The 24,638-nt window shown below is 44.1% G+C and overlaps 2 protein-coding genes across 12 annotated transcripts in view; both read right to left on the bottom strand.

Annotated features, from left to right (window-relative positions):
* Positions 1-24,638, bottom strand: part of DSTN (destrin, actin depolymerizing factor) — a 1,228,633-nt gene that overhangs the window by 129,795 nt on the left and 1,074,200 nt on the right. The window lies entirely within an intron of this gene.
* Positions 1-24,638, bottom strand: part of PCSK2 (proprotein convertase subtilisin/kexin type 2) — a 254,163-nt gene that overhangs the window by 6,101 nt on the left and 223,424 nt on the right. For both annotated transcript variants that reach the window (XM_050745361.1, XM_050745362.1), the window contains 3 exons: positions 22,568-22,783; positions 20,077-20,177; positions 10,620-10,847 (listed from right to left, as the gene is read on the bottom strand). In XM_050745361.1, coding sequence (XP_050601318.1) covers positions 10,620-10,847; positions 20,077-20,177; positions 22,568-22,783 — 545 coding nt within the window. The remainder of the gene's footprint in view (positions 1-10,619; positions 10,848-20,076; positions 20,178-22,567; positions 22,784-24,638) is intronic.

Below are 24,638 nucleotides of genomic sequence, written 5' to 3'. Positions count from 1 at the left end.
TTTGTTTTTTATTATTGTTGTTTAAGCCTGATTTAAGAAAAAAAAATTCATACCTCGTGAACTTGCTATCTGCTCTGTTTCTAGCTAAAATATAATAAATATTATCTTCCTGTGCTGAAAAATAAATAAATAAATAAATAAAATACCAGGCACAATGCTTGGCACATGGTACTGGCCTACTGCCTTTGCAAATATCCTTCCTCAACATGGCTTTTATTTTGGAGTATAAGATGGTGGATATTTGGCCGGGCGCGGTGGCTCACGCCTGTAATCCCAGCACTTTGGGAGGCCGAGGCGGGCGGATCACAAGGTCAGGAGATCGAGACCACGGTGAAACCCCGTCTCTACTAAAAATACAAAAAAAATGAGCCGGGCGCAGTGGCGGGCGCCTGTAGTCCCAGCTACTCGGGAGGCTGGGGCAGGAGAATGGCGTGAACCCAGGAGGTGGAGCTTGCAGTGAGCCAGGATCGCGCCACTGCACTCCAGCTTGGGTGACAGAGCAAGACTCCGTCTCAAAAAAAAAAAAAAAAAAAAAGATGGTGGATATTTTTAAACACACATCTTGTAAAGCACATTTACAAAAAGGCAGTGGTTACATGCCCAGCTCGGAGTCAAGCCTTGGTTCTGTGTTGCCCTAGGAACCAAGGCCATGAGCCTGGGAGGGCTTGCTGAAACATACAGTGCAGTTCATTAATACTCTCCGGAGGAACTTTACAAGTATATACTTAAACGGTTTCATGGAGCACTGCTGTGTTCTCCTCTCCCACCCCTGGATGCTGATGCTGAGTGATGTATGGAGTGTCCATCAGCTATGGGGATCCAGTGACAGTGGGGGTGGTCTTTCTGTCCCCAGGATCTGGGGAAATCCATCCATTTGGTGGAAAGCAGGCATTAAGCCAACTTTGGAGGTCGGGGTAATGAGGGCCATAACCTGGATTTCTCAAAGATGGTGCTATTTATTCAGAACAAGATCAGAAACAGAACAGGTGAGGTGATAAATGACTAAAGATTGTTTGGACTCCAGCCCAGCAGTGGACAGCTGTATAGGGTAGCGCGAAGAGTCTCAGACTATGAGTCCAGTTGTGAACAAGTGTTTGCATGATCTGAGCTATTAATTCCTGCCCTGAACAGTTGCTGGCAAGATAAATTATCATACATATACATTATATATGTACATATATAGAATGCGTCTATACATATATACTTATATATGTAGTATATTTACAAATGTCTAGACCACCACTAGCCACAATGATGGAAATGTTCTATATATATAATCTCTAGTATGGTAGCCACTGGCTACATGTGGCTAGTGAGCAATTGAAACATAGATCATGTGAATGAAGAAATGAATGTTCAATTTATTTTATTCAATTTTAATTAATCTAATATGTCATTATATAACCACGTGTGGCTGGTTGCTTCTGTACTGGATAGTGTGGGTCTAAATTGTTTATGTATGTTGAATTTGAATCTGATAAGAACAACAACAAGGGGCAGAGTCTCTTGGGCTTCTGTTTCAAGGGCATTCAGTTTTTGCCTGGCTCACAGGTTCTGCTTCCAGGCAACCCAACCTAAAACAGGTGTTATTTGTCTCTAGAGAAGAGCAATTGGAAACTGATTACCCCATCCCTCTGCACAGTGTCTGAGGCCTATTGACTATATTCATGTCATCGCTGGTGATACAGAATATGGGCCTCATTCCATCTTGTGGGCTCAGTCACTCTCACTTCTTTTGCTTTCTTTAAAAAGCCCTTAAGAAGTTATTGTAAAGATAGATCTAGGCTGGGGACCACTTTGACATTAAGGGCATGGTAGAGGAGCCTGGAATTTGAGTCCCAAGAAGGAGCCTCATCGGCAGGACAACAAAGGCTGGTGTGTTCCTGTCTGTGTGAATCTTCCATGGCAGCTGTCGTATCTGTTTCTCCCAGGAGCCCCACGGTCTCGGGAAGGCCTTAGTGACTAAGACCAAGGGAGGGAAAATGACAGCGAGGCTGAGAAGGGGAAACTAGAACACAGGCCACCGACTGCCCAGGCTAAAAGTCTTACTTTAGAGTGAGTGTTGTGCATTTGTGAGACAGCGTGCAAGGGAGAGATGGAGGGAGACTGAAAGAAATATTCCATGCACCTTGGAAAGCTGAAAGACAGGTGGGAGTAGGGACAAACACACAAACTTGTGTTAAGAATCACACATTTTCCTAGAAGCCTTGGGCACTGGGGTGTGCCTGGCGGTCAGAGGCCATGCTGGCTTTGGAGCATCAGCATCACCACACAGTTGTCCTGCTTGGGGGCAAGAGCATTGGTTTTGTGTATTCTTATTTCAGCCAGGTTTCCATAGCCCCTGAGGGTGATTCTTCAGAGATACAGGCAGAGGACCACAGTTAGCAGCCAATGCCCGCAGCAGCTGGAGTCAGCTCGGAGTCCCTAGGTGGTGCACAGCCCAGGGAAAGAGGATCTGAACCAGGCACTGTCACCATCTACCGAAGCCCCCTTAGCCATGGTGTGCTTGAAGGTCATCTCAGGTTTGGTCCAATCTATGTTTCTCTCCTTCCATCAAAAGAGATCATCCCAGCACTAAAACAACTCTTTTCACGTTGGCCGGGAGTCTGGCTTTTTTTTTAACCACCATGGATAGACGGCCAGCTAGAAAAACCGCCCAATCCTGCCCTGCCATGTGAACTGCTTCCTGCACAAGAGCTGGGTCCCCTGAGAGAGGAGACATGGGGCTGGACTCTTCTGAGAATGTTAAGTTACTATGAAATTAAATTAAAACCATGCTGTGAATTCCAGAGGCAGCGAACTTGGTAGAGAAAGAACACCATTCTCCCCTCACAGGTAAGGTTTTTGCCTGGCATCATGGCATTGGGGGAGCCTAAGAACAGTATTTTCCAGATGTTTCTTGTTTCTCTCTATTTTTTTGCTCACTTGTATTTTCTGATTTTCTTACAGTGACCACGTATTGCTTTTATAAGAAAAGGAATACAACATTCTTATTTTAAAGCAAAAAGGAGATACATGCTCAGGAACTAAGTGTCAATTTATAAGAAGGTTAAATAGGAGGAGGTTGGTGGTGGAACAAAAAGAGGCTCTGCAGAAATATTTTAAATAGTCATAGGGTGTTAGTTTCCAGGTCATGATCTGGAGCTCATTTGCTGCAGAAAATGAAGCATGCTTTCTGGAGGTTTAAGAGTTCTTAGGTCGGGAGCGGTGGCTCACGCCTGTAATCCCAGCACTTTGGAAGGCCAAGGCGGGCGGATCACAAGGTCAGGAGTTCAAGACCAGCCTGACCAACATGCAGAAACCCCGTCTCTACTAAAAATACAAAAATTAGCCAGGCATGGTGGTGTGTACCTGTAATCCCAGCTACTCAGGAGGCTGAGGCAGGAGAATTGCTTGAACGTGGGAGGTGGAGATTGCAGTGAGCTGAAATCACGCCACTACACTCCAGCCTGGGTGACACAGCAAGACTTGATCTCCAAAAAAAAAAAAAAAAAAAAAAAAGAGTTCTTCTTTGACCTATTAGAGATAATACGCAAAAGCCTAGTGTTCAAGTCCTATAAAAGACAAACGTAGGGGTGTGGGGTGGCTTGTATCTTTATTTTATTGCACATCGTTGCGAGTAAGTGTTTAAACTGCCTTGTGTCAAGAAATAGGTGTTGCTTCCCAGGAGGCCCTGGGGAATGCTTCTTGTGTTATGAATCTTCAACTACATGATAAAGTTATGAAGCTGTGGCCTGGTGTGGTGGCTCATGCCTGTAATCGCAACACTTTGGGAGGCCAAGGCAGGCAGATCACCTGAGGTCAGGAGTTCGACACCAGCCTGGTCAACATGGTGAAACCCGGCTCTACTAAAAATACAAAAATTAGCCGGGTGTGGTAGCAGACGCCTGTAGTCCCAGCTACTCGGGAGGCTGAGGCAGGAGAATAGCTTCAACCTAGGCGGTGGAGGTTGCAGTGAGCCAAGATTGTGCCACTGCACTCCAGCCTGGGTGGCAGAGTAAGACTCTATCTCAAAAAAAAAAAAAAAAAAAAAAAAAGAAAGAAAGAAAAGAAGTTATAAAGCTGTGATTGTTTTGATAGAATAATCACAATAGTAACAATGACTCTTTCTCAAGTGCCTAAAATGCCTGCTTTTGTGGCAGTCACATGAGGACACTCAGCAGGTAGCCATGGTGAGGTTTTCTCCTCTCCCTGTAGCAGAGTCAGGTGGGCATGAGCTCGTGCAGGAAGACTCTGCAGCTCGGGAGTGCTGGTCCACGGTCCCCCAGGTGGCACAGGGCTGAGCACACACTGACCTCTCCCTCCCATGCTGCTTCCGGCATTGATACCAGGTTTTAACATTTATTTCAAAATTCACTTAAACTTCAGAGCCGGATCACATATTTTGGCACAGCCTTAAAGGAGGTCAGTGAATAGTCCCCTCAGGGTGCCCAGAAGGGCTGGGGGCAGACTGTGCTGGACAGGTCACTCCGGGCTGGCTGATGGGGCCGGCCTGGGCTGGCTCCGCTCATTGCACACACAGCTGGTGCAGCTGGTCACAGCCAGGTGTATTTTCCCCTTTGATTGTAGCTGAGCATCCTTCACTGACTCTCTTGATAAAGCCTCTTTAGAAAATTGCTTTTCAAATTGACTCCCTCTCCGGGAAGATTAATGCCGAGGAAACCCACAAACCTGACAATCACCACTCACTCCACCTTGGAAGCTGTTTCTGTGCAGCCCTGCACATTATGGAGAGTGGCGATTGCCACGGCTGTTGATTCCTCGATCCTACCACCCCACGAGTGTGCTTCGTGGTCATAAGGGCCTCCTCTGCCAAGCGGCACAGCCAGCCCCGGGGCTGCCCTCCAAATCTCCCTGTGTAGCCTCTGTGTTCTTCAACAAGTATATTTGCCCTAGACCTAACTCATCTGCATCTGAGAACAAGTTCCAGTGTGGGGGTGGATGAGTGACCAGAGGGCACTGAGAGGAGGCAGAGCCCTTCCGACCAAGGCAGAGCCTCCTTGCCACGTTTGCCTGGCTGGCCCACCCGTCCTATTGCCACCAGTCAGACATTTCCCTTGTGTCCAGCTGATGCTGGCTGAATATTTTCATTCCCTCATTCATTTAAAAAATATTTATCACCTGTCTACTAAATGCCCGGCACCATTCTAGGCACTAGGGGTACACCAGTGAATACGACAGACAAGGGCCCAGTCTTTTGGGAGGGCCCAGCTGAGTTAGTGCTGAAATAGCTCTCCCGTTTCTCTTCATTGAAAACACTGCATTGATCTTGCATAAAGTTCCTGGCTAGTTGTGAGATGTTGGGATGATCACATCTCCGGACCTCAGATTCCTTAGAGGGACTCGGCCAACATTATTTCCAGTGTTCCCTCTGGCCTTAAATTCCACATGTATGCAGATTATGATGGAATGCTAAGCATATTCAGAAACTGGGAGACAAATGCCGTTCATCTCAGTATACATCCTCATTCCTCTCTCTCCTCTCCCACAGTGCTCCCCTCCTGCCCTCTCTCATAATCACATGGTGCTTGACGATCATTAGAGGTCTATCTTGCTTGTCCAGTGCAATCTCAGAAAATAAAGCCTGGTATCGACATGTACCTTGACTAAGAGGGCCTCAGTATATTCCAAGTTAACTCTTCCCCTAAATATTGCAATGGCGCCAACTTTTTGTTAATTGTAAATATTGCTTATATGCAACTAAATGTAGATATTGTGCCAGTTGCGCTGCCTGTGGGGGACATTCCAGCCCCCACCCGCTGCTTGCAGAGTGTCTGTAAAGGCACAGACATCGTAAGTCTTTTTCCTTTTGCAATAAGGGAAGGAGGTTCCAGGCCCCAGGGCCTTGTGGAATGGATAAGGACATAGGAGTAAAGGCCATTTGCTTTATTTGTCTGATCCTGTTTTCTCACCTAAATTAAGACTAGGAATGCCAACCTCCTGGGATTAAATGAGATAGTGGAAGTAAAGGGCTAGCAGTGACTGTCCGAGAGAAGTTCTTAGCAGTAGTTCTTACTATCACCCTCCCAAGGCTGCCTTTAGGCTTCTGGGATGCTGCAATTGGATGTCATGCTGGGGGAAGGCATGAGGCTATAAAATGGACCAGCCAGCCTTTCTTGTAGTCTCATCTTCTTGACACCCCTTCATAGAGTTTATGTTATTAAATCTCCACTTCCCATTCAGTTTGCACAATTCAGCATCCCTCCTGCTAAGATGTAACTACCAGACGTGCCTTAGACCTGGCTGCCCGTAGCCGGGTGCGGTAGCTCATGCCTGTAATCTCAGCACTTTGGGAGGCCAAGGTGGGTGGATCACGAGGTCAGGAGTTCAAGACCAGCCTGGCCAAGATGGTGAAACCCCGTCTCTACTAAAAATACAAAAAAATTAGCTGCGTGTGGTGGCATGCACCTGTAATCCCAGCTACTCCAGAGGCTGAGGCAGAGAATTGCTTAAAAACCTGGAGGGGCGGAGGTTGCAGTGAGCTGAGATCGTGCCACTGTACTCCAGCCTGGGCGACAGAGTGAAACTCCGTCTCAAAGAAAAAAAAAAAGACCTAGCTGTCCAAGATGGTAGCCACTAGCCACATGTTGCTATTTAAATTTAAATTAATTAGAATGAAATGGGATGAAAACTTTAGTTTCTTAATCACAGTCACCCCCTTTCTAGCACTCAATAGCCACAAGCTATTGTACTGGACAGTGCAGAACATTTTCACCTCTGTAGAAAGTCGCTGCGCTTCCAAACTTCTCAACAAATGATTCTGAGCTCTAACAAGGGAAATAGTTGTCAATGCCCATTTCATGCTGACTTTGGGTAAAGTTAGTTATGATGAGTAGGGTTTAGCCTTAAATCCCTCATTTGGACAGTGGTTTCCAGTCTCATCTTTGTTCATTCCCAAAAGACATTGTAGACCTTGGCACTGTAGACCAGTGACAGGGCCTCTGGAATGCCAGTGATGGGGTTTGGGAGATGGGAGCACCCACTAGGTGGGTGTTTCAGAATCCCCAGGGGAATGTTTACTGGAACTCCCTCCCCTACCCAAGCCTCACCTTCTCCAGGGGGAGTCACTGAGATACCTGAGAGCCCACCGTGAGGGGTCAAAGTGACTGGGCTCAGATCCCAATTTGGCTGCTTAGTAGCTGGATGACATTTGGCATGCCCTTGACCTTTCCCAGCCTCCTCTCATCAGTAATGGCACTGTGAGCTCACAGCAGGGCTGCTCTCACATACGGCCTGACGTAGGACCTGTGTGCACAGTTGCTGATTAAGGTCAAGGTTAGGTAGTGAAAAGAGCCTGGGGTTTGGATTTAGATGGGCTTCACTTCAAGTCCTGCTCTGCCCTTTGTGACTCTGAGCACATTTTTTATTTTTTATTCCTTTCTGGATCTCAGCTTCCTTGTGTATAAAAAGTAATAATGATAGGACACACCTCCTGGGCTTACAAGGATTAAATGCAATAATGTAAATGGACCTAGCATATACCACATCTAGTCGGTGCTTCTCCCTGACACACAGCATGGGACCAGTTTGTTGTTAAGGCTGCAAAATATTCACCCCCACGCCCACCTCGACTGTGTGAGTATAAGGCACACCCTCAACAATAGGGTGGCTGTGAAGCTTATGTGTATGAAAGCACATAGCATGCAGTCGGCACTCCATAAAAGCGACTTCCAGTCTTCACTTACACTTACAGCCTCTGTGGCCTCGACCGTGTCAACCAACTTGTTTAGAGCTCAGAGAAACCTGTCTTACCGAGAGGAGGGATGCGGGAGTGAATAGAAATGATGGGTGGACACAGCAGCTTTGGAAAATGGTGAGGAACTGTGCAGAGTAGCTATTTTTATTATAGGACATTTATAACATCACTTGGGACTTGGGCAGCTCTGTGTTTTTAGATTATATAGGGCTTGGGCTGAAGCTTTATTTTTTCCATGTGGTGCTGATTAAAGTGAGGCCTTCTAAAATCATGGACTGTTTCAAGGAAAAAAGTACTCAGCTTGGCAGTAATCCACTTGGTGCACTTTCTAGGGGCTCAGTGAGTAAACAATGAGGATGCTCACTCATGGGAAGATACTTGTCCATGGGAGGACGCTGGCCCATGGGAGGATGCTGACCTATAGTGGGCTGCCCGTCTATGGCAGGACGCTGGCCCATGGGAGGATGGGCATCCCCAGGGCACATGCTTGTCCACTGGAGGATATTTTAGGCTGAGAGGATACACGATTTGGAATTTGCATAAAAATCAGACAATTATTTCACCAAAAATTCTAGGAGATTGCTGTCATTTTTTATTCTACAGATGTGAGCTAGGAGTGTTCACATCTAGTCATGGATGAGAAGGAGAGGGAACGTTACATTTATTAAGTGCCTACTGTATGCCTGCTGTAGACTTGTGTGTTACTAAAGTCTCCCAGCAGCCTGAGGAGGAAAGACATTAGCTCCATTTTACTTGTGAGGAAAGAGAAAAAAATCTCTTATTTTGGGGCCCATTGGGATAGAATTCAGGGGTCTAATAATTTCAATGGAAAAAACCCCAGGTCTTAATTTTCACTAGCTTATAACAGAAATTTTTCTTCTCTTTTGATTATGAATGCAGGCCACAAAGCACAGTGGCATCGGACTTCATCATCAAAGAGCTGGCAGATTTTCATGTCCCACCATAGCAACTGCATGGATCTTGCAGCAGCAGTTAGTCATCACTGCTGCTCTGAAATTGTTGTGGCCATTAGACTTGCCACTAGAGCTTTTTACTTAATGTGCTGACAAGGGGACATATATTTCAGCATGAATTTGTTTTCTAAAACATTTTTGTAATTGGTTTCAACATAATTGGTTTCCTTTGCAATCCCGTATATTTTATCTAATGAATTTGCAAAACATTAGACTGAGATGGAGCCCATAGACGTCACCATGCTGTCAAAGGGAGACAGGGCACAAAGGTTGAGAATTGCTAACGTAGAGGGTCAGAAAGGTCAAAAGTATTGTCTAAGTTGGTGAAGTCAAGACCGGAATTCAGGTCTGAGTAACTGAGTAGAAGAGATGCAGGGAGTCTAGCACCAATGAAGAGTGGCTAGAAGGATAAAGTCTGAGAGGGGTTGGACTCTGGCCAAGCTCAATGATGCTCAGAAATATGGCCCTGGCAGGGAATGCATTTTACCACCATTTAAATGACGTAAGCCACGGAGGTGTATTCTCAAGATAGAATGAGAATGAATGAGCTATGACTACACACAGTGACCTGGATGAATCTCACAAGCCTCATGCTGAGAAAAAGAAACTGGACACAGTCCAGTCCGAGAACTGGTGAAACACATCTGCAGAGAAAGGAATAAAAACAAAGGGTGTCTGTGGAGCGTGTGGACGAACTGGAAGTGGGCATGAAGAATCTTCCTGGGTTGATGGAATGCCTCATCTCTTGATTCAGTGGTAGTTACCAGGGTGTATACATTTATCAACACTCAAATGACACACTTAAGTTCTGTGTATTTCATGATATGTAAATAATACCTCAGTGATAATAATACAAATTACTATCTCCATTTTACTAGTGCATCAAGGAGGACAAAGAGAAATTAAGAAGTATCCTTACTGACCAATCCCCTTGCCAAGGTGGGGCAGTTGGAAGGGAAGTGGGTGCAGTTGACCAACGCTGTGGTTTCTGTGTGGGGAACCACTCACACAAATCCCTCCAAGTGGGAATCCATCTCACTCATAGGAAAATCAAGTCCTTAGATTGTCCCACAAGTAGAATGTTAAAAAAATTGTGTAATAGTCATACACTGGAACACTCTTCAGCAATGATAAAAAGCTATAAGTACACATTAAACATGATTGGATCTCACGAACATAACTCCAAACAAAATAATCTAGTTTGTAAAATAGGACATAGTGTATGAGTCTAGTAAGTATGGAACAGGCAAATAAGCTATGGAGTTAGAAGTAAGAATATGGCTACGCTGGCGTGGGGATGATAATGGCAGTGGTCATGGGGGAAGGCCTTTGGGGATGCTAGTCATGTTCTCCTTATTGAGCTGGGTAATGCTTATAGTGGTTGATTTGTGCCCTTAGAAATAATTGCATACACCACTGAAACACTTAAGACTCAAAACCAAAAACAAGGGTTCTGTGTTCTATGTAAATGGTGCCCCCTGGATTTGTGCAAACCTGCAGCTCTGCTTGGAAGCTGGTTGTCCCTGAGTCAAATCCAGGCTGAGAACTGTGGCTCACACTGTAATCCCAGTACTTTGGGAGGCCAAGGCAGAAGGGTCACTTGAGCCCAGGAGTTTGAGACCAGCTTGGACAACATAGTGAAGCTTTGTCTCTACAAAAAAATAAAAAAAAATTAGCCGGGTGTGGTGGTGCACGCCTGTGGCCCTAGCTACTTGGAAGTCTGAGGCAGGAGGATTATTGAGACCAGGAGTTCAAGGCTGCAGTGAGCTATGATCATGCCACTGCACTCCAGCCTGGATGACAAAGTGAGACTTTGTCTCAAAAAAACAAACAAACAAAAAATCCAGTTGACCCAAACATGAAGAGGGAATGTGATATTATGCCAATGCCATGGAGCCATCTCAGGGGCTCTTTCCACATGCAGCAGATGGACCACTACCCGCACTTACTCAGGGTCCTGCACGGAGCCTCCCACACAGTGGAATCTCTCGGGCACGGTTTTCCAGTCTTTAGCCATTTTCACCATGGCACCTGCATCAAGGACCCCGTAGCCAAAGAGGTGATTAAATTCCAGGCCGACCCCGTTGCGCCGCCACTGATGAACTTCGTCGTGAAGCTGGTTCCGTTTGGAGGTGAGCACAGTCAGATGCTGCATGTCCCGCCAGGTCAGACCCAGGCTGGATACAGGAAGCAGAGAGCGAGAGGGCAAGGGCAAGAGGCAGGGTGAGAGAGAGAGAGAGAAGCACAATGATTAACAGAAATATCACCCAGGACACAGACCTTTCATAAGATTTTGGAATCTCTGTGAACTCTCAAATTCAAGGGAGGGTGTCCATGCACTATTCAGAACCATTCTATATGTCCATTAAAGAAATCTTGCTTTTCTTACTTAAATAAATTGATTTCAAAAGTCTATTTTTTTTTTTTTTTTTGAGACGGAGTCTCGCTCTGTCCCCCAGGCTGGAGCGTAGTGGCCGGATCTCAGCTCACTGCAAGCTCCGCCTCCCGGGTTTACACCATTCTCCTGCCTCAGCCTCCCGAGTAGCTGGGACTACAGGCGCCCGCCACCACGCCCGGCTAGTTTTTTGTATTTTTTTTAAGTAGAGACGGGGTTTCACCGTGTTAGCCAGGATGGTCTCGATCTCCTGACCTCGGGATCCGCCCGTCTCAGCCTCCCAAAGTGCTGGGATTACAGGCTTGAGCCACCGCGCCCGGCCCAAAAGTCTATTCTAACACACACACTGGAATGGCTAAAATGAAAAAGACTGACAATGTTAAGTGTTGAAGAAGATGTGGAGCAACTGGAACACATGTACTTTGTTGATGAGTGTGCAAGCTATTTCCAGACTGGAACACTGTTTGGCTGTATCTTCTAAAGTTAAGCTTAAGCTATGGCCTGGAAATTCTATTCCTAGGCATATACCTGACCAAATGTGTACATATTAACCAGAATGCTCCTAGCCCCAAACTGTGAAACCCCCACATGCCATCCAAAAAATAATGAGTAAACTAATTGAGGTGTAACTTACAGAACGTGGGGTACTATAAGGCAGTGAGAATGAATGAACTCCAGGTACTCTGAATAATATGGAAAAATCTCACAAATACCATGTTGGCCTAAAGAAGCCAGGCAGAAAACAGAACATAAAGTATGATTCCATTATTAGTCATTAGTCATTAGAATGACTAATCTATGCTGTTGGAGGTCATATTAGTGGTCAGTCTTGTGGGGCAGTGACTGGAAGGGGATACAGGGAGCTTCTGGGTGCTGGTCATGCTGTTTCTTCATCTGGGAACTGGTACCCGGGTGTGTTCCATTTTTGAAAATGAGGGTACTAGTTATTCAAGGGTAGAGAAATTATATTCAGCATATTTATATCCTTAGTGTCCAGGATGGTCCTTGGCACAATTGTTTGTTCAGTGAATAAACTAGTCTTCTTGTAAATGTTATTTTTGGAAATTAGTGTCTGTTACTACTCATTGTCTATATTTTTCAAATTGCAAGTCATGATTTGTTTTTGAGCCAGGTTATCGCACAGGTTATCTATCTGGACTGCACATGAAAATTTTCTTCTAGGGACGTTGAAAGTCTCACTGCTAGGGCCTCATCCCAGACCAAGTAAATCAGAATCTCTGGGAGTGAGACCCAGGCATTGGAAATTGTTAACACTTCTCAGACCATTCCAACAGACAGCCAATGTTGAGAACCAGTGATTTAATGATTGGTGTTATCATTTTAAAAAATGAACGGAGCAGAATAAAAAAGGATAGAAGTGTGCACTGCACATAATACAGGAAGCTATTTTTTCATGAAACAGTTGGAGGGTAGGTGTGTGTGTGTGCTGACCTGCAGTGCAAAGTTTATTACTCACTGAGGGTTCTGGTCAAAAAGTTGGCAAAACCTTGCACTATAGTTCTCTTCAGAAGTCAAACAATTCAAAGGACTGGGAGCAACATAACTTATTTGATAAAATTTCAACATATGCAAAGTTAATTGGTTGGAAGATCTGAATCAGAATCAAGAGTTCAAATGATCCATGTGCTCTTGAATGCAGACCTTCCTCTATTAAGAAGCAAGTTCCACACTTGGACACAGGGCGGGGAACATCACACACCGGGGCCTGTTGTGGGGTTGGGGGAGGGGGAGGGATAGCATTAGGAGAAATACTTCATGTAAATGACGAGTTAATGGGCACAGCAAATCAATATGGCACGTGTATACCTATGTAACAAACCTGCACATTGTGCACATGTACCCTAGAACTTAAAGTACAATAAAAAAAAGAAAAGAAAAAAAAAAAAAGAAGCAAGTTGCAAGGAAGGTCAATGCTTATTTGAGGAGATTCAGAACGTGTCGTGGACATATGGTCCCTCAGGACCTGAGAAAATGGTGTAAAAGTTCCTTAAGTTGATTATGGCTAAAAACTTGAGTGTTTCGCTGGAAGGGGATTCTGAGTTTATTAATCTCAGAAGTGTTGACAAATGAGGATCTAAATGACCCGAGGGCTGGCTAGCAGGTTTCTTATTTCTCATCTTTGTCATGAAAATGCGCTGTTCTTCTGATGCCTGGAGAAAGGCTCTCTTAAATGTTTCTCTGCAGATTTATTCTCATGGGCTGCATTTTAGAAAAAAAGAGAGAGAGAGAGTGACAGAGAAATAATGTTTCGGAACAGAGAACTTTTCACTTTTGAGATAAATCAGAGCATAGTCCACTCTCCAGTGTAATTGAGTCTGTGACACTGTTTGACCTGCTATTTGCATATGTCTGAAGTGTAAAACCAGGTTCCTTCTAGTATCCTTTCTGGACAATTTAGGAATTGACAGAATGTAGTATTCTGTAAAATAGGTATTTCATCAACTTGCTTTAAGTTTTAATTGTACCATAGCAGCCCAAGAATTACAGGTGATAGTTATTAAATAATTAAAAAATAAATTTATGGAGTATCTGCAATATACAGGTCACTGTTTTGGAGACTGTAGGAGAAGAAATGTGACATGTTATTCCCTGTTCTCAAATGTTTTATATAATAGTTGGGAAAATAAGATGCAGATATATGAGAAGGTACTGTGCAATGAAGTGATTTTATGGATGTCTGTTGAGTGTCTACCACATCCAGGCATCATGCTAACTCTGGGCATGTCGGATGAACGTCCCTGTCTCCAAAAGCTGATAGCCCCTAGGGACAGAGGGATAACTCAGTATTGAAAATGTGAGGGCTGTCATGATAGGGGGAGCTCAGGATGCTGAGGGAGCCATCAGTGGAGTCCCTGTGTTATCCTAGTCAGGAGTCCTCACTGTGATCCTCAATCCCCCTGTGTCAGGACCATGAGTGACATAAGTGAATTTCCAATTCTCCTGAATCAGCATCTTGGAGGTCATGGGCCTGAGAATTTGCTTTTAACCCAAATGATTCTTCTGTACAGTGATGTTTGAGAACATTGATAGTCTGGGACAGTGGTTCTCAACCTTGTCTGCACATTGGAATCATCTGGGAATGGTAAAAAAAAAATGATGTCCAGGCTCAGAGGTTTTGATTCCATGGATTCCTCCAAACATTTAGTATTTTCAATATGCAACAAACCTCGTTCAGGGCAGAGCTTCCTGACTTCCTGGAGAGCACCGGTGGGGGCGGGGGTGCTGGTGAAAAATACAGCTTTTCAGGGGTTCCCCTGGAGATTCTGAGTCGATGGCTCTGCAGTGGTCTTAGGGTATCTGCGTTTTTAACAAGCACTCCGGGATTCTGATCATCAGGAAATTTGAGAAACTGGGGTCCAGGGGTCAGCAAGGATCTCTTAGGAAGTGGCTGACTAGGAGACTGACCTTTTGTTTAATGTTTAATTTTTACTTTCTGTGGATACACAGTAGGTGTCTATATTTAGGGGGCACATGAGATGTTTGGATACAGGCATGCAATGCATAATCATCACATCAGGGTAAATGGGGTATCCATCACCTCAAGCATTTATCCTTTGTAGGAACCTGACTTCTAACAGGAAGGATTGTTTTTCTCGTGTGAAAGGCTGTTCCCTCACCATTCTCTTTCAGAGCACAGTACTTCTATTTACAGCATCAAGCTCCCCTGAACCCAATTCACATTTTCCTCCTCATGATCAAGGCAGCAAAGGGAATTTAAAGTCAGCCTATGCATCTTTAGAGAAATTGAAAATGGAAATGTTTTAAAGATGATGCTGTAGTCTTAAGGTTGGAGGAATCACTTCTACTAACATCTGGTAAATTCTAAAAGACAACAGGAGAATTCTAATCTCTTTACTTGTTGGATCTGATCTTTATCTGAACAATGTAAACTGTGTGACCTGGAGCAAGTTGTTTCACTTCTCTGGGTCTCGTTCTCTTCATCCATAAGAGATGTTTGGAGTCGTAAAAGATCCATTTATTTTCTTTCATTTTAAAAATTCTGAGTCTATTCTCTAAATTTTGGTAGGATTAAAAAATAATTTCAAAGGTTGGATTATTTCCAGTCTGAGAAAAATAATGCATTTATGAGTCAAGCTGGCATTTTCTCCATAGCCTTTGTTTGCTTCTATGAACGTGACAGAAAATTCAGTTTTCATGACTCCCTGGTGTAGTGGTGGTGTGGAAAATCTCATCTCAAAGGAAGTGAAACCTGATTTTGTGCATCATGTTTGAGGAAGAGCTAACTCATTCACTGCAGCCCATTGCCATGGCAGAATGAGTGGTGAGTCTCATAGGCAAGATGGTGGCAGGGCCTTTTCTGTGTTCCATAGAGAGCCCGGTGGAACACAGGCATCCTAAAGCTTAAAGCCAACTGTGTGAACTTGGATAAGTTACTTTAACAATTCGAGCTCTAGCCTTGACATCTTTAAAATGGGCATAAGGCCTTATAGGTTTGTTTCAGGATGTAAATGTAAATTATGTATATAAAGTACCTAGCACAGTGGTGGACACTGAATAAAAAGACTTTATTATTATTAATAATAACATATCACATATATCAGAAGTTAAAGCAAGTTAGGTTACTATCTCCTAAGTATTGATCACAATATTTAAAGCTATGTAAATGAACGTTCTTCAGCTTTAAGGCATATTCAACCTTAAAAATCATCAGACATCCAATTAAAATATAAACTTTCCTTAAAAAAATATTTCAGAAGCAGAGCTAAAATATTCCAGGAAGTCATTTGAACCTTACTGATGATCTAACTTGCTACATTTTGTAGATAAGACAATAGAGATCCAGAGAAGATGAGTGATTGTCCACTTAGATGTCAGAAGACATTAGCAGTTGTCTTTCCCCCCATATCTATCTTTTCTCCTTCCTTATTAAGAAAACTTCAATTTTATTCAGAACAGCAATGCATTCAGCTATAAAACTACATTTCCCAGCCTCCCTTGAAGTGTGGGGGTGGTCATGTGACAGCTCTAGCCAGTGAGAAATAAGCAAAAGCCACTGGATGGGGCTCCTTGGAAAAGCCCTTCAACATGGCTGACTCAGCTGGTTTCTTTCTTTTCTCTTTTTTTCTTTTCTTTTTTTATGTATTTTATTTTTCTTTTCTTTTCTTTCTTTCTTTTTCTTTCTTCTCTTTTTTTCTTTTTCTCTTTCTTTCTCTCTCTTCTCTCTCTCTCTTTCTTTTAAATATTTTTTATTTTTTTTTTGCCCTTTGTGCTTCTCCTTTTCCTGCCTGAAATGCAAACATGATGGCTGGAGTTCCAGCACATCTAGAGAACATGAAAGTGGCAGAACAAAGGAGCAGAAAGCTAGAAAGAGCTGGATTCCTTGATTCACAATGGTACCCCAGTACCCTAAACCAGCCCTGAGTTCCTTATCTTTGTATTTTCTTTCACATGACAGAAAAATAAACCCTTGTCTCTGTTATTATTTGGATATTATTATTTGGATTTGCTGTTTCATGCAGAAACATTAAGTCTTGACTGAATAGCAATGCGTAATCAGAGGCAGAAGCCAGCTACCCACACTCTGCACCCAGAGTCACAGATTCACAGAGCTATTGCCTTATTGGTCATCCTCACACCCTAGTCTACAGATCAGCGACAGGCTGGCAGCTTAAGTATTCCTGGGGAACAGGCATTGAAAAGTCAGGTTCCTGGGCCACCCATCCCTAGGGATTTGTATTCAGTGAGGCTTGGGTGGGACTTGGGAATGTATTTTTTCAAAAACTTTCCCCAGTGTGCTCCATTTCACTAGCTATGAGGGAAATGCAAATTAAAACTACAATGTGACTCCACTGCACATCCATAAGAATGCTAAAATGTAGAAGACTAATAATACCACATTTTGGCAAGGATGTGGAGCAACTGTAATTCTCATATACTGCTCAAGGTAGGGTCAATGGGTACACCCAATTCAGGAAACTATTTGGCGGTATCTACTAGAATTGCACATATGTATATTAATGACGCAACGTTTTGACTTCCTAGTAGACACTCAACAGAAATGCATCTGTATGTTCACCAAAAGACATATACAAGAATGTTCCTAACAATATCACTCACAGTAGCCCCAAATGGAAACAATCCAAATATTCATTTATACAATGGAGTGATATTCAACAATGAGAATGAACGATCTGTAACTATATACAGCAACATCTCTTGCTCTGCTGAGCAACAGGGCACATAAATAGTCTGTTTCTTGATTTAGGTGCTGGCTATGTGGGTCTGTTCATTTTGTTAAAATGTCATGGAGCCACACCTAATGAATTTCTTTGTATATACTACACTAACTAAAGAGTTTACATTAAAAATCCATCCCCTGGAAAGTCACTTTTGGAATCATTGTTCCAGTCCAGCATGTGGACCACTTTACTCCAGGTGATTTTCTGGAGTCAAAAATTCATCTCCTTATGACATCTACCCCTCGAGCCTAGCTCACCTTCTAAAACCACAGAGAAAGCACCAGGTCATATGAGAGAAACCTAAATATTCAAAGGTGGCAGTCATCCCTCACAAAAATTCTTTGAAAAATCTCTGATATTGGTGACACTGGGAGATGGGAGCAATATTTCCTGTGACTCAAGTAGGAATTTTCAAGCATTGGGCAGAAAAGTATATTATGATATTAAACTACGAAGTGACAACTGGTTAGGAGAGGGAGGTGGTTTTCTTTTTCTCCCCTGCAGTCGTGATGGGGGAAGTGTTATTCTCTCTCTTTCAAGGTCCTGATGGACATACATTTAGATAATTTGTTGTTATGCATGAGGACTTCCTGTAACCTTATCTCAAGAAGAGAGAGAGATGAGCTATGGGACTGCTCTGTGGAGGCCCTTTTCCTTATCCCTCTGGGCTGTCGCTTGGGGTATCTCATCCTGACCAATGGTTTTCACTTTTGGCTACTGGAGCCGCTTTGCCTAAAGCTAGAGATGCCTTGGAGTTTACTTCTCCAAGGTAGCTCTTAGCCGATGACTGACTCATATAAGAATATGACAGTCCAGCTTCCTTGCCTGGAGGTAGAACAAACTCGGAGGCCTAATTTACATTCGGTATTAGACTGAGGCCAGAACTTTTGAAGTTGAACCTTTGCTTGGATTTTTCCCCATCCTAACTTCCTTCCCCTACTCCCTTACTGTCTTTCCTGGGATCCCTTCCTTAATAAATCACTTGCACCAAAATCTCATCTCAGGGTCTGCTTCCAACCACAGAAAGTTGGTATTTTGAAGAATTTTAGGACCGGCTCCAGTGATGGACTTACCCACAAGCTGCCAGGTGTTATACTTTTTTCCTCTTTATGCCAGCAGAGAACATTAAGTTCATGATCATTGCTTCAAAACAAAGCATGCCTAAATGGTGACTGCATTCTTTTCTGTAGGATATCTAGACGTATGTGCTGAAAGAATGGTGACTAATCAAGGCAGAGCCATGAATCTCTAGGAGTCCAGCAGCCACACCCCTCCACTCTGATTTATTTAGGTGTTCCATTTGTATGCCTATGGATCTAGGCATAGGCATAGGATTTTGTTTGTCAAAAATCCCAGAAGACTGTGAGTCAAGTCTTGACCTCTGAGGTTGAAAGGGCAACCAGAAACCCTTCTCGCTTTTGGAGCACTCCTGCTCCCTGGCCCTGTGCAGCTCAGCTACAGGCAGCAGGCTCTGCTAATTGTCTCCTTGCAGATGAAGTGAGCAAGGCCAACTCAGGCTCCAGGGCCCACTGAGGCCCTGAGATGAACAGTTTTACCTTCAGGAAATGTACATTGGATGTGAGTAAATTTTGGTTTCTGTGCTTGATAGGGCAGAGGTCTCTGTGCCTAATAGTTGAGTTTTGACCAGTGTCTTGGCATCATAAATTTTCTACCTGACTTTTGTTAGAAGAATCAAAGTTTAGACTTGTCCAAAGAGAGGAGTCACTCTCAATTTGGGGTCTTATCTGCAAAGGGAGGATAATTATGCCTTTTCTTGTGAAGGTAGAGGGTTGAACTAGGTAATCTTTTGAAGCCCCTTTCTATTCTAGGAACCAACTCCTGCCTCCTTTGCAAATCAAAAATTGCACTGCATATGTGGAGAGAGACAAGCAGTGCTGCCTAGAGATTGATGCTGGGAGCTCCGGTTGCCTAGCAACTCTACTCTCCTTCCCCAGGAGCCCGAATCTAACTTCTCAGAAGTTGCTGGGAACTGCATTCTCTGACAATTCCCTACACAGCCAGCACTTACACTCACACTACATGTGTGGTGTCTGAAGCCCGTGTGTTCCTTCTGTGAACATAAGGCCAGCCTCAGGTATCACTAAAAGAATGCAGAGTAGCAGGTGGGCAAGTACCTCCACTGCTACTCAAATCCCAGGTGTGTCCAGCAGTAGCAACATGTGGCCTCTCCATAGGATGGTAAGGACATAGGAGATGGTCTCCTCTTACCTTTAGCTTGGAAGGTTTCCCAGGAAAGCCCATATCTTGGTCTACACTGCGTGAATTTGCGTATCTTGTTTCAGTGTTAAAAAGTGAATCCACCTCACCAATTAACAAATCCTGAGTGGGACCACCTTGTTTGCCCCATGTTCTGAAACATCAGCTTGGCAATTTGATTTTTCTTCAAGTAGCTGATTGTGAATATCACTGCAGTAGAAGAACCCAGGGATGCAGAGAGGATAGAGGGGCAAATCTGGTGAAGAAAGAAATATCTCAGTGCCCTCACTGGGTATCTGAGTAAGTTGCTGATATGTGCTGCTGGGTGTTGTGTGCTCCCAGGAATGTGGTTTTATGGTGGGTGTGTGTGTATGTGTGTGTGTGTATATGCACACACACATGTGCAGATGGGCACATGGACCACTTAGAAATGCACAGCAGAGTTCGTTGGCCCTGACTATTCATAGCCTCTCATGTCCACTCTTGCCTCCATGGACACCTGGCATGTGGGCAGAGAGACACGTATTAGTCCACCCTGCAGAGCTGGCCCTGGACCCAGAGCTATGAACATACTTAGCCTCCAGAGCCAGTGCAAACACGCCAGCTGCCTCAGGGGCAGCTGCAGATGTCCCAGAATGCCTCAGAGTGCAGTTGCCGTACAAATCTGTGGTTGCCTGGAAGGGAAGATAATGCGTAATGAGTGAATAAATCACACTATTTTGAACCCCCGCACAGTGTGGAGCAGGGGATTATCTACTCCATTTATTTATTTATTTATTGAGACAGACTCACTCTGTTGCCCAGGCTGGAGTGCAGTGGCGTGATTTCTGCTCACGGCAACCTCTGCCTCTCAGGTTCAAGTGATTCTCCTGGCTCAGTCTTCCAAATAGCTGGGATTACAGGCACGTGCCACCACGCCTGGCTAATTTTTGTATTTTCAGTAGAGATGGGGTTTCGCCATGTTGGCCAAGCTGGTCTCGAACTCCTGACCTCAGGTGATCCACCTGCGTTGGCCTTCCAAAGTACTGGGATTACAGGCATGAGCCACTGCGCCCAGCCTACTCCTTTTATTTAAACTATGCTTTGTTCCCAAGAAGATTAAGAGGAAACTAAGGATAAGCTTAGCATCCATATGCGTCTCTTTTGCCTTAGGTTTTATCTGAGCTTCCTAGTAGCCCATGTAAAAGGGGACACATAGTCAGTTATAGTTACAGTGTCCACAAGATAAATGAGTTGTTCAAAGAAGCATATCTGTGGCTATTCCAGAGACTAGAGAGAGATTTATTTCCTGAAACCTAAAAGGAAACACTATGAAGTGGGAAGTGATGTCAATACTCTCACCCTAGTTTTGTTGCATCAGGACTGGCCCTTGGAAAGGCCAAAGGCCATGTCATTAGCATTTCTTTTTCCTTCATGGGGGAAAGAGGAGCATTCCCGAAGAGGAAGAATCAGCATGCTCAGCTAAAGTCTACCTAGAAGGGCAGGCTGTTAAAAAATGTTTCTCTACATCTAAAATTCACGGAGAGATTCTGAGACGTGTTGAGTCAAGACAACCCAATATGTGGGTATCACCTCCACAACTCTTATTTAGAGGGGACACTGGTGAATAGATTTTTAAAGGACTTTCACAAAGTGAAAAACCTCATTTTCAATGTTTGTGAGAGCCAGGGTGTTCATTAAAATCATGTATAAACGACAGGAATTCTTCCTCTGTCTGTAGGATCCTCAAGAGAGCCTATTATTTTGAGGAAGAAATTACCAGGGAGGTTTAAGGGCATCTATTGAGCAAAATTATAGTACTCAGAAGAAACACAAGGCCTTTAGCCAGCCCAAGTAGAAAAAGTCATAAATACGGGTTGAGGACGAAGTTACACCACCGAGAGGCCTTTGGGGTAGGCAGTGGAGCTTCCAGGCATGAGAGTGAAGTGTCACCTCACCTGTCCCTGTCTGCCCTCCTCCCTTAATGTCCATACAGCTTATAGGACAAGAGGGGTCAAAGTCCCCTTCTGTTTGGGAGGAGCTGGCACATTCTTCATCCTCCCCAAGACCAACGGGGAATGCAGGAGGGCTCGTGGGAAGGACAGGATTTTAAGGTCTGCATCCCTTCCAGGTAAAGGGCTTCTCCTGGCTCACACAGGGGCATGACCATCTTGCCAAGTTGGGATCCCAAGTGGGAGTATGGGATTGAAACACTGGATGGTACTAATGATTTTGTCCTGAGCTCCTGTCTTCTTCTCTCAAGAAGCCTCAGTGGAGATGGGTGCAGCCAGTCAGGATATAACTCATGCATGACTACTGAACCACCTACTAAATCCTGGTTTGGAGGTGTGAGAAAAGGCTGATCTGTGAGCAAAGTCTCCAGAGAGGAAAAGATCCAAAAAGGCTTATCATGCTTTACACATGATGTATATCCCAGGGGCTTGGAAAATCCACCATTATATCTAGTTGCCAAGAAAGGAAGATTTTTTTTTTCTTTGCTCAGAAAAGAGCGACAATCTAAATCTATGATTATTAGTCTTTTTTTTTTTTCTAAAAATCATGGTTCCATTTTAAAATATGATGAAAATCACAAGTCTTTCCCCGAGCAAATAACAGATGCATGTGCAATTTTAGGGGGTTTATGGATCCAGAAAAGTCCATCCATGAATGTTGTTTTTAAAATTACTATAAATACACAGATGGGTTCTTGTTTCAGACAGGGTTACAGTGTGATGTTTTGGTTCTTACAATGAGTTAGTTATTCTTGTAAGTGATGGAATGGGGCAACTGATTGGTAAACCAGACTTCATCATTACTTGTAAGCCAAAAACAATAAACAAGAAAATCTATGGAAAATGATCTGGAAAGGAGTCCTCACTGATCATGCTCCTAGCTTGCAGATGGGAGGTCTGTGCCTTATTAGAAAGCAGGGCTGGGCATAGAGAAAAGGGGTCTTCCCCACAGAGCCTTAGTTCAGGCTCTGAGGGAAGGGACAGGAGGGGAGCACGTCAGTGTCCCAGCATCCTACCGTAACACAGAGGTGCAGTGGCCCTAAGGAAACAAGGACAGAAGGGGACGTGCTCACCACACCGGCCTCAGGGTTCCTTTTCCTCCCGTTGCTGAAGGTGGAAGCCAGGGTGGAAGAGCAGCTCTCGTCGTACAGGGCGGTCCTGCCGTCGTTGATGGCTGAGTTGATGGAGATGGTCCACATGCTGGAGGCGTAGCCGTCGCAGTTGCAGTCATCATAGCTGCCGCCGTCCCCGGAGGCCCACACATAGATGCTGCCCTTGCCGCCGCGGCCCTGGGGGGAGCAGGGGAGATGCTGCTGCTACCCTACAGCCTGGGCTGCGAGGGGGCAGGGGAGGTCTCCAGCCCAGGGATTGGGCTTCTTCAGCAGCTGAACCTAAAGACTGGGTGCACTTTTTAAACTGGGTTGGACACCATATCTTTCTGGCAGGGCATCGTGGGAAACTTTTTTTTTCCAGGAAGAACTCAATCTAAAAAGTCAACTGAATTTACAATTTAAGCTGGGGATAATGAGGTAAGAAAAGTCGGAAGAACTGCCTTAAAATTTACAAATAAACTGCTTTTTAAAAAAGCTATAAAGGTGATACATGCTCATGATGAAAAGTTTAACTGTATGGAAAGGAAAATAAAAAAAAAAACTCTCTGAGGCAATTATTATCTCATTCTTACATCTCCTTATATGTATCAGACATTTTTCAGTGAAATGCAAGTATATGGACACACATTTTTTCTTAGCTACATAAGCTATACAAAACATTTTTTTTCTTTTTTTCTTTTTCTGAGATGGAGTCTCGCTCTTTCGCCCAGGCGGGACTGCAATGGCACTATCTCAGTTCACTGCAAGCTCCGCCTCCTGGGTTCACACCATTCTCCTGCCTCAACCTCCCCAGTAGCTGGGACTACAGGCGCCTGCCATCACGCCTGACCAATTTTTTGTATTTTTAGTAGACATGAGGTTTCACTGTGTTAGCCAGGACGGGTCTCGATTTCCTGACCTCGTGATCTACCAGCCTCGGCCTCCCAAAGTGCTGGGATTACAGGTGTGAACCACCGCACCTGGCCCACAAAACATTTATAGAAGATATATACCTTTCATTTTAAATAGCTATATATCAATATATAAATTTAAATATATGTAGACATTATAAATATAAAGCATACATTTACTCCATAATATACAAAATTTTTACATATGTGTGTGTGTGTGCATATGTACATACTTTTTCTTTTTTATTCAATTGGATACTAGAATCCTTTTAAACACATATTATACGACATTTTACTTGTGCAAGGGAACTCCAAATATAGGAGGAAAGTCTAATATGATCAAGTAAAACACACAGTGAATAAAACCTTAAACACACAGTAGAATGCACAATAGCTATTGCCACATGCTGATTAGTTTAAATGGCAAGCTTTGCATAAATCCCTACAGTTAGCATGGCTCTTCTCCTCAAACCATGTTCTTAGAGGTTCTTAAAAATCCTTTTCTTTTCCTTGTCTTCTGAGTATCTCCTCTCTACCTAAACAACCCAGGATTGGGCCATTTGCTTCTTGCTTCCCACTTTCTTACCCCAAGGCAATGGGGCTTGGGGCTGCTTAGTTTTCACCTGTGGGCTGGGAGGGTGGATAGGAGTGCAGCCATACAGTGTGGGAGGCAAGGGGCAGGTGCAACCTCCAGCCACTCCACAGCCTGGCCCAAGGTGGCTTGGTTACCCTCTAGAGGGAGAAGACAGAAGAGACTGTCAGGGGAAGTCTCTCCCTGTGTGGTCACCAGGTGTCCATGGTCCTTATGCTTGAAACTGACACAGAATCAGTGGTTTAAGGGTGGAGAAGCCAGAAGGAAGAGAGATGATTGGATTACCTCCAAGCGCTCTCTGCCCCCTGACAATGAGACGTGACATTTTCAATTGCTTCTAACAGGACTGAGAATTAATTAGCCTGTGATCGATTGAATCGACAAACGAACAAATATTTATTCAACCACTAGCTGGGAACTATTCTCAGCATCTTGGTAAATCTATGCTGGAAAACTCCAACCAAAACAAGGAACTGCTCTCAGAAACCAGGACCGCGAGGGACATAGATCATCCCTACAGTTGATGTGGAAGATCACACTCTCAGACAGA

Source organism: Macaca thibetana, chromosome 10 (assembly GCF_024542745.1).
Source record: "Macaca thibetana thibetana isolate TM-01 chromosome 10, ASM2454274v1, whole genome shotgun sequence".
NCBI classification, from domain to species: domain Eukaryota; kingdom Metazoa; phylum Chordata; class Mammalia; order Primates; family Cercopithecidae; genus Macaca; species Macaca thibetana.
This window is presented reverse-complemented; position numbering and strand designations above follow the sequence as displayed.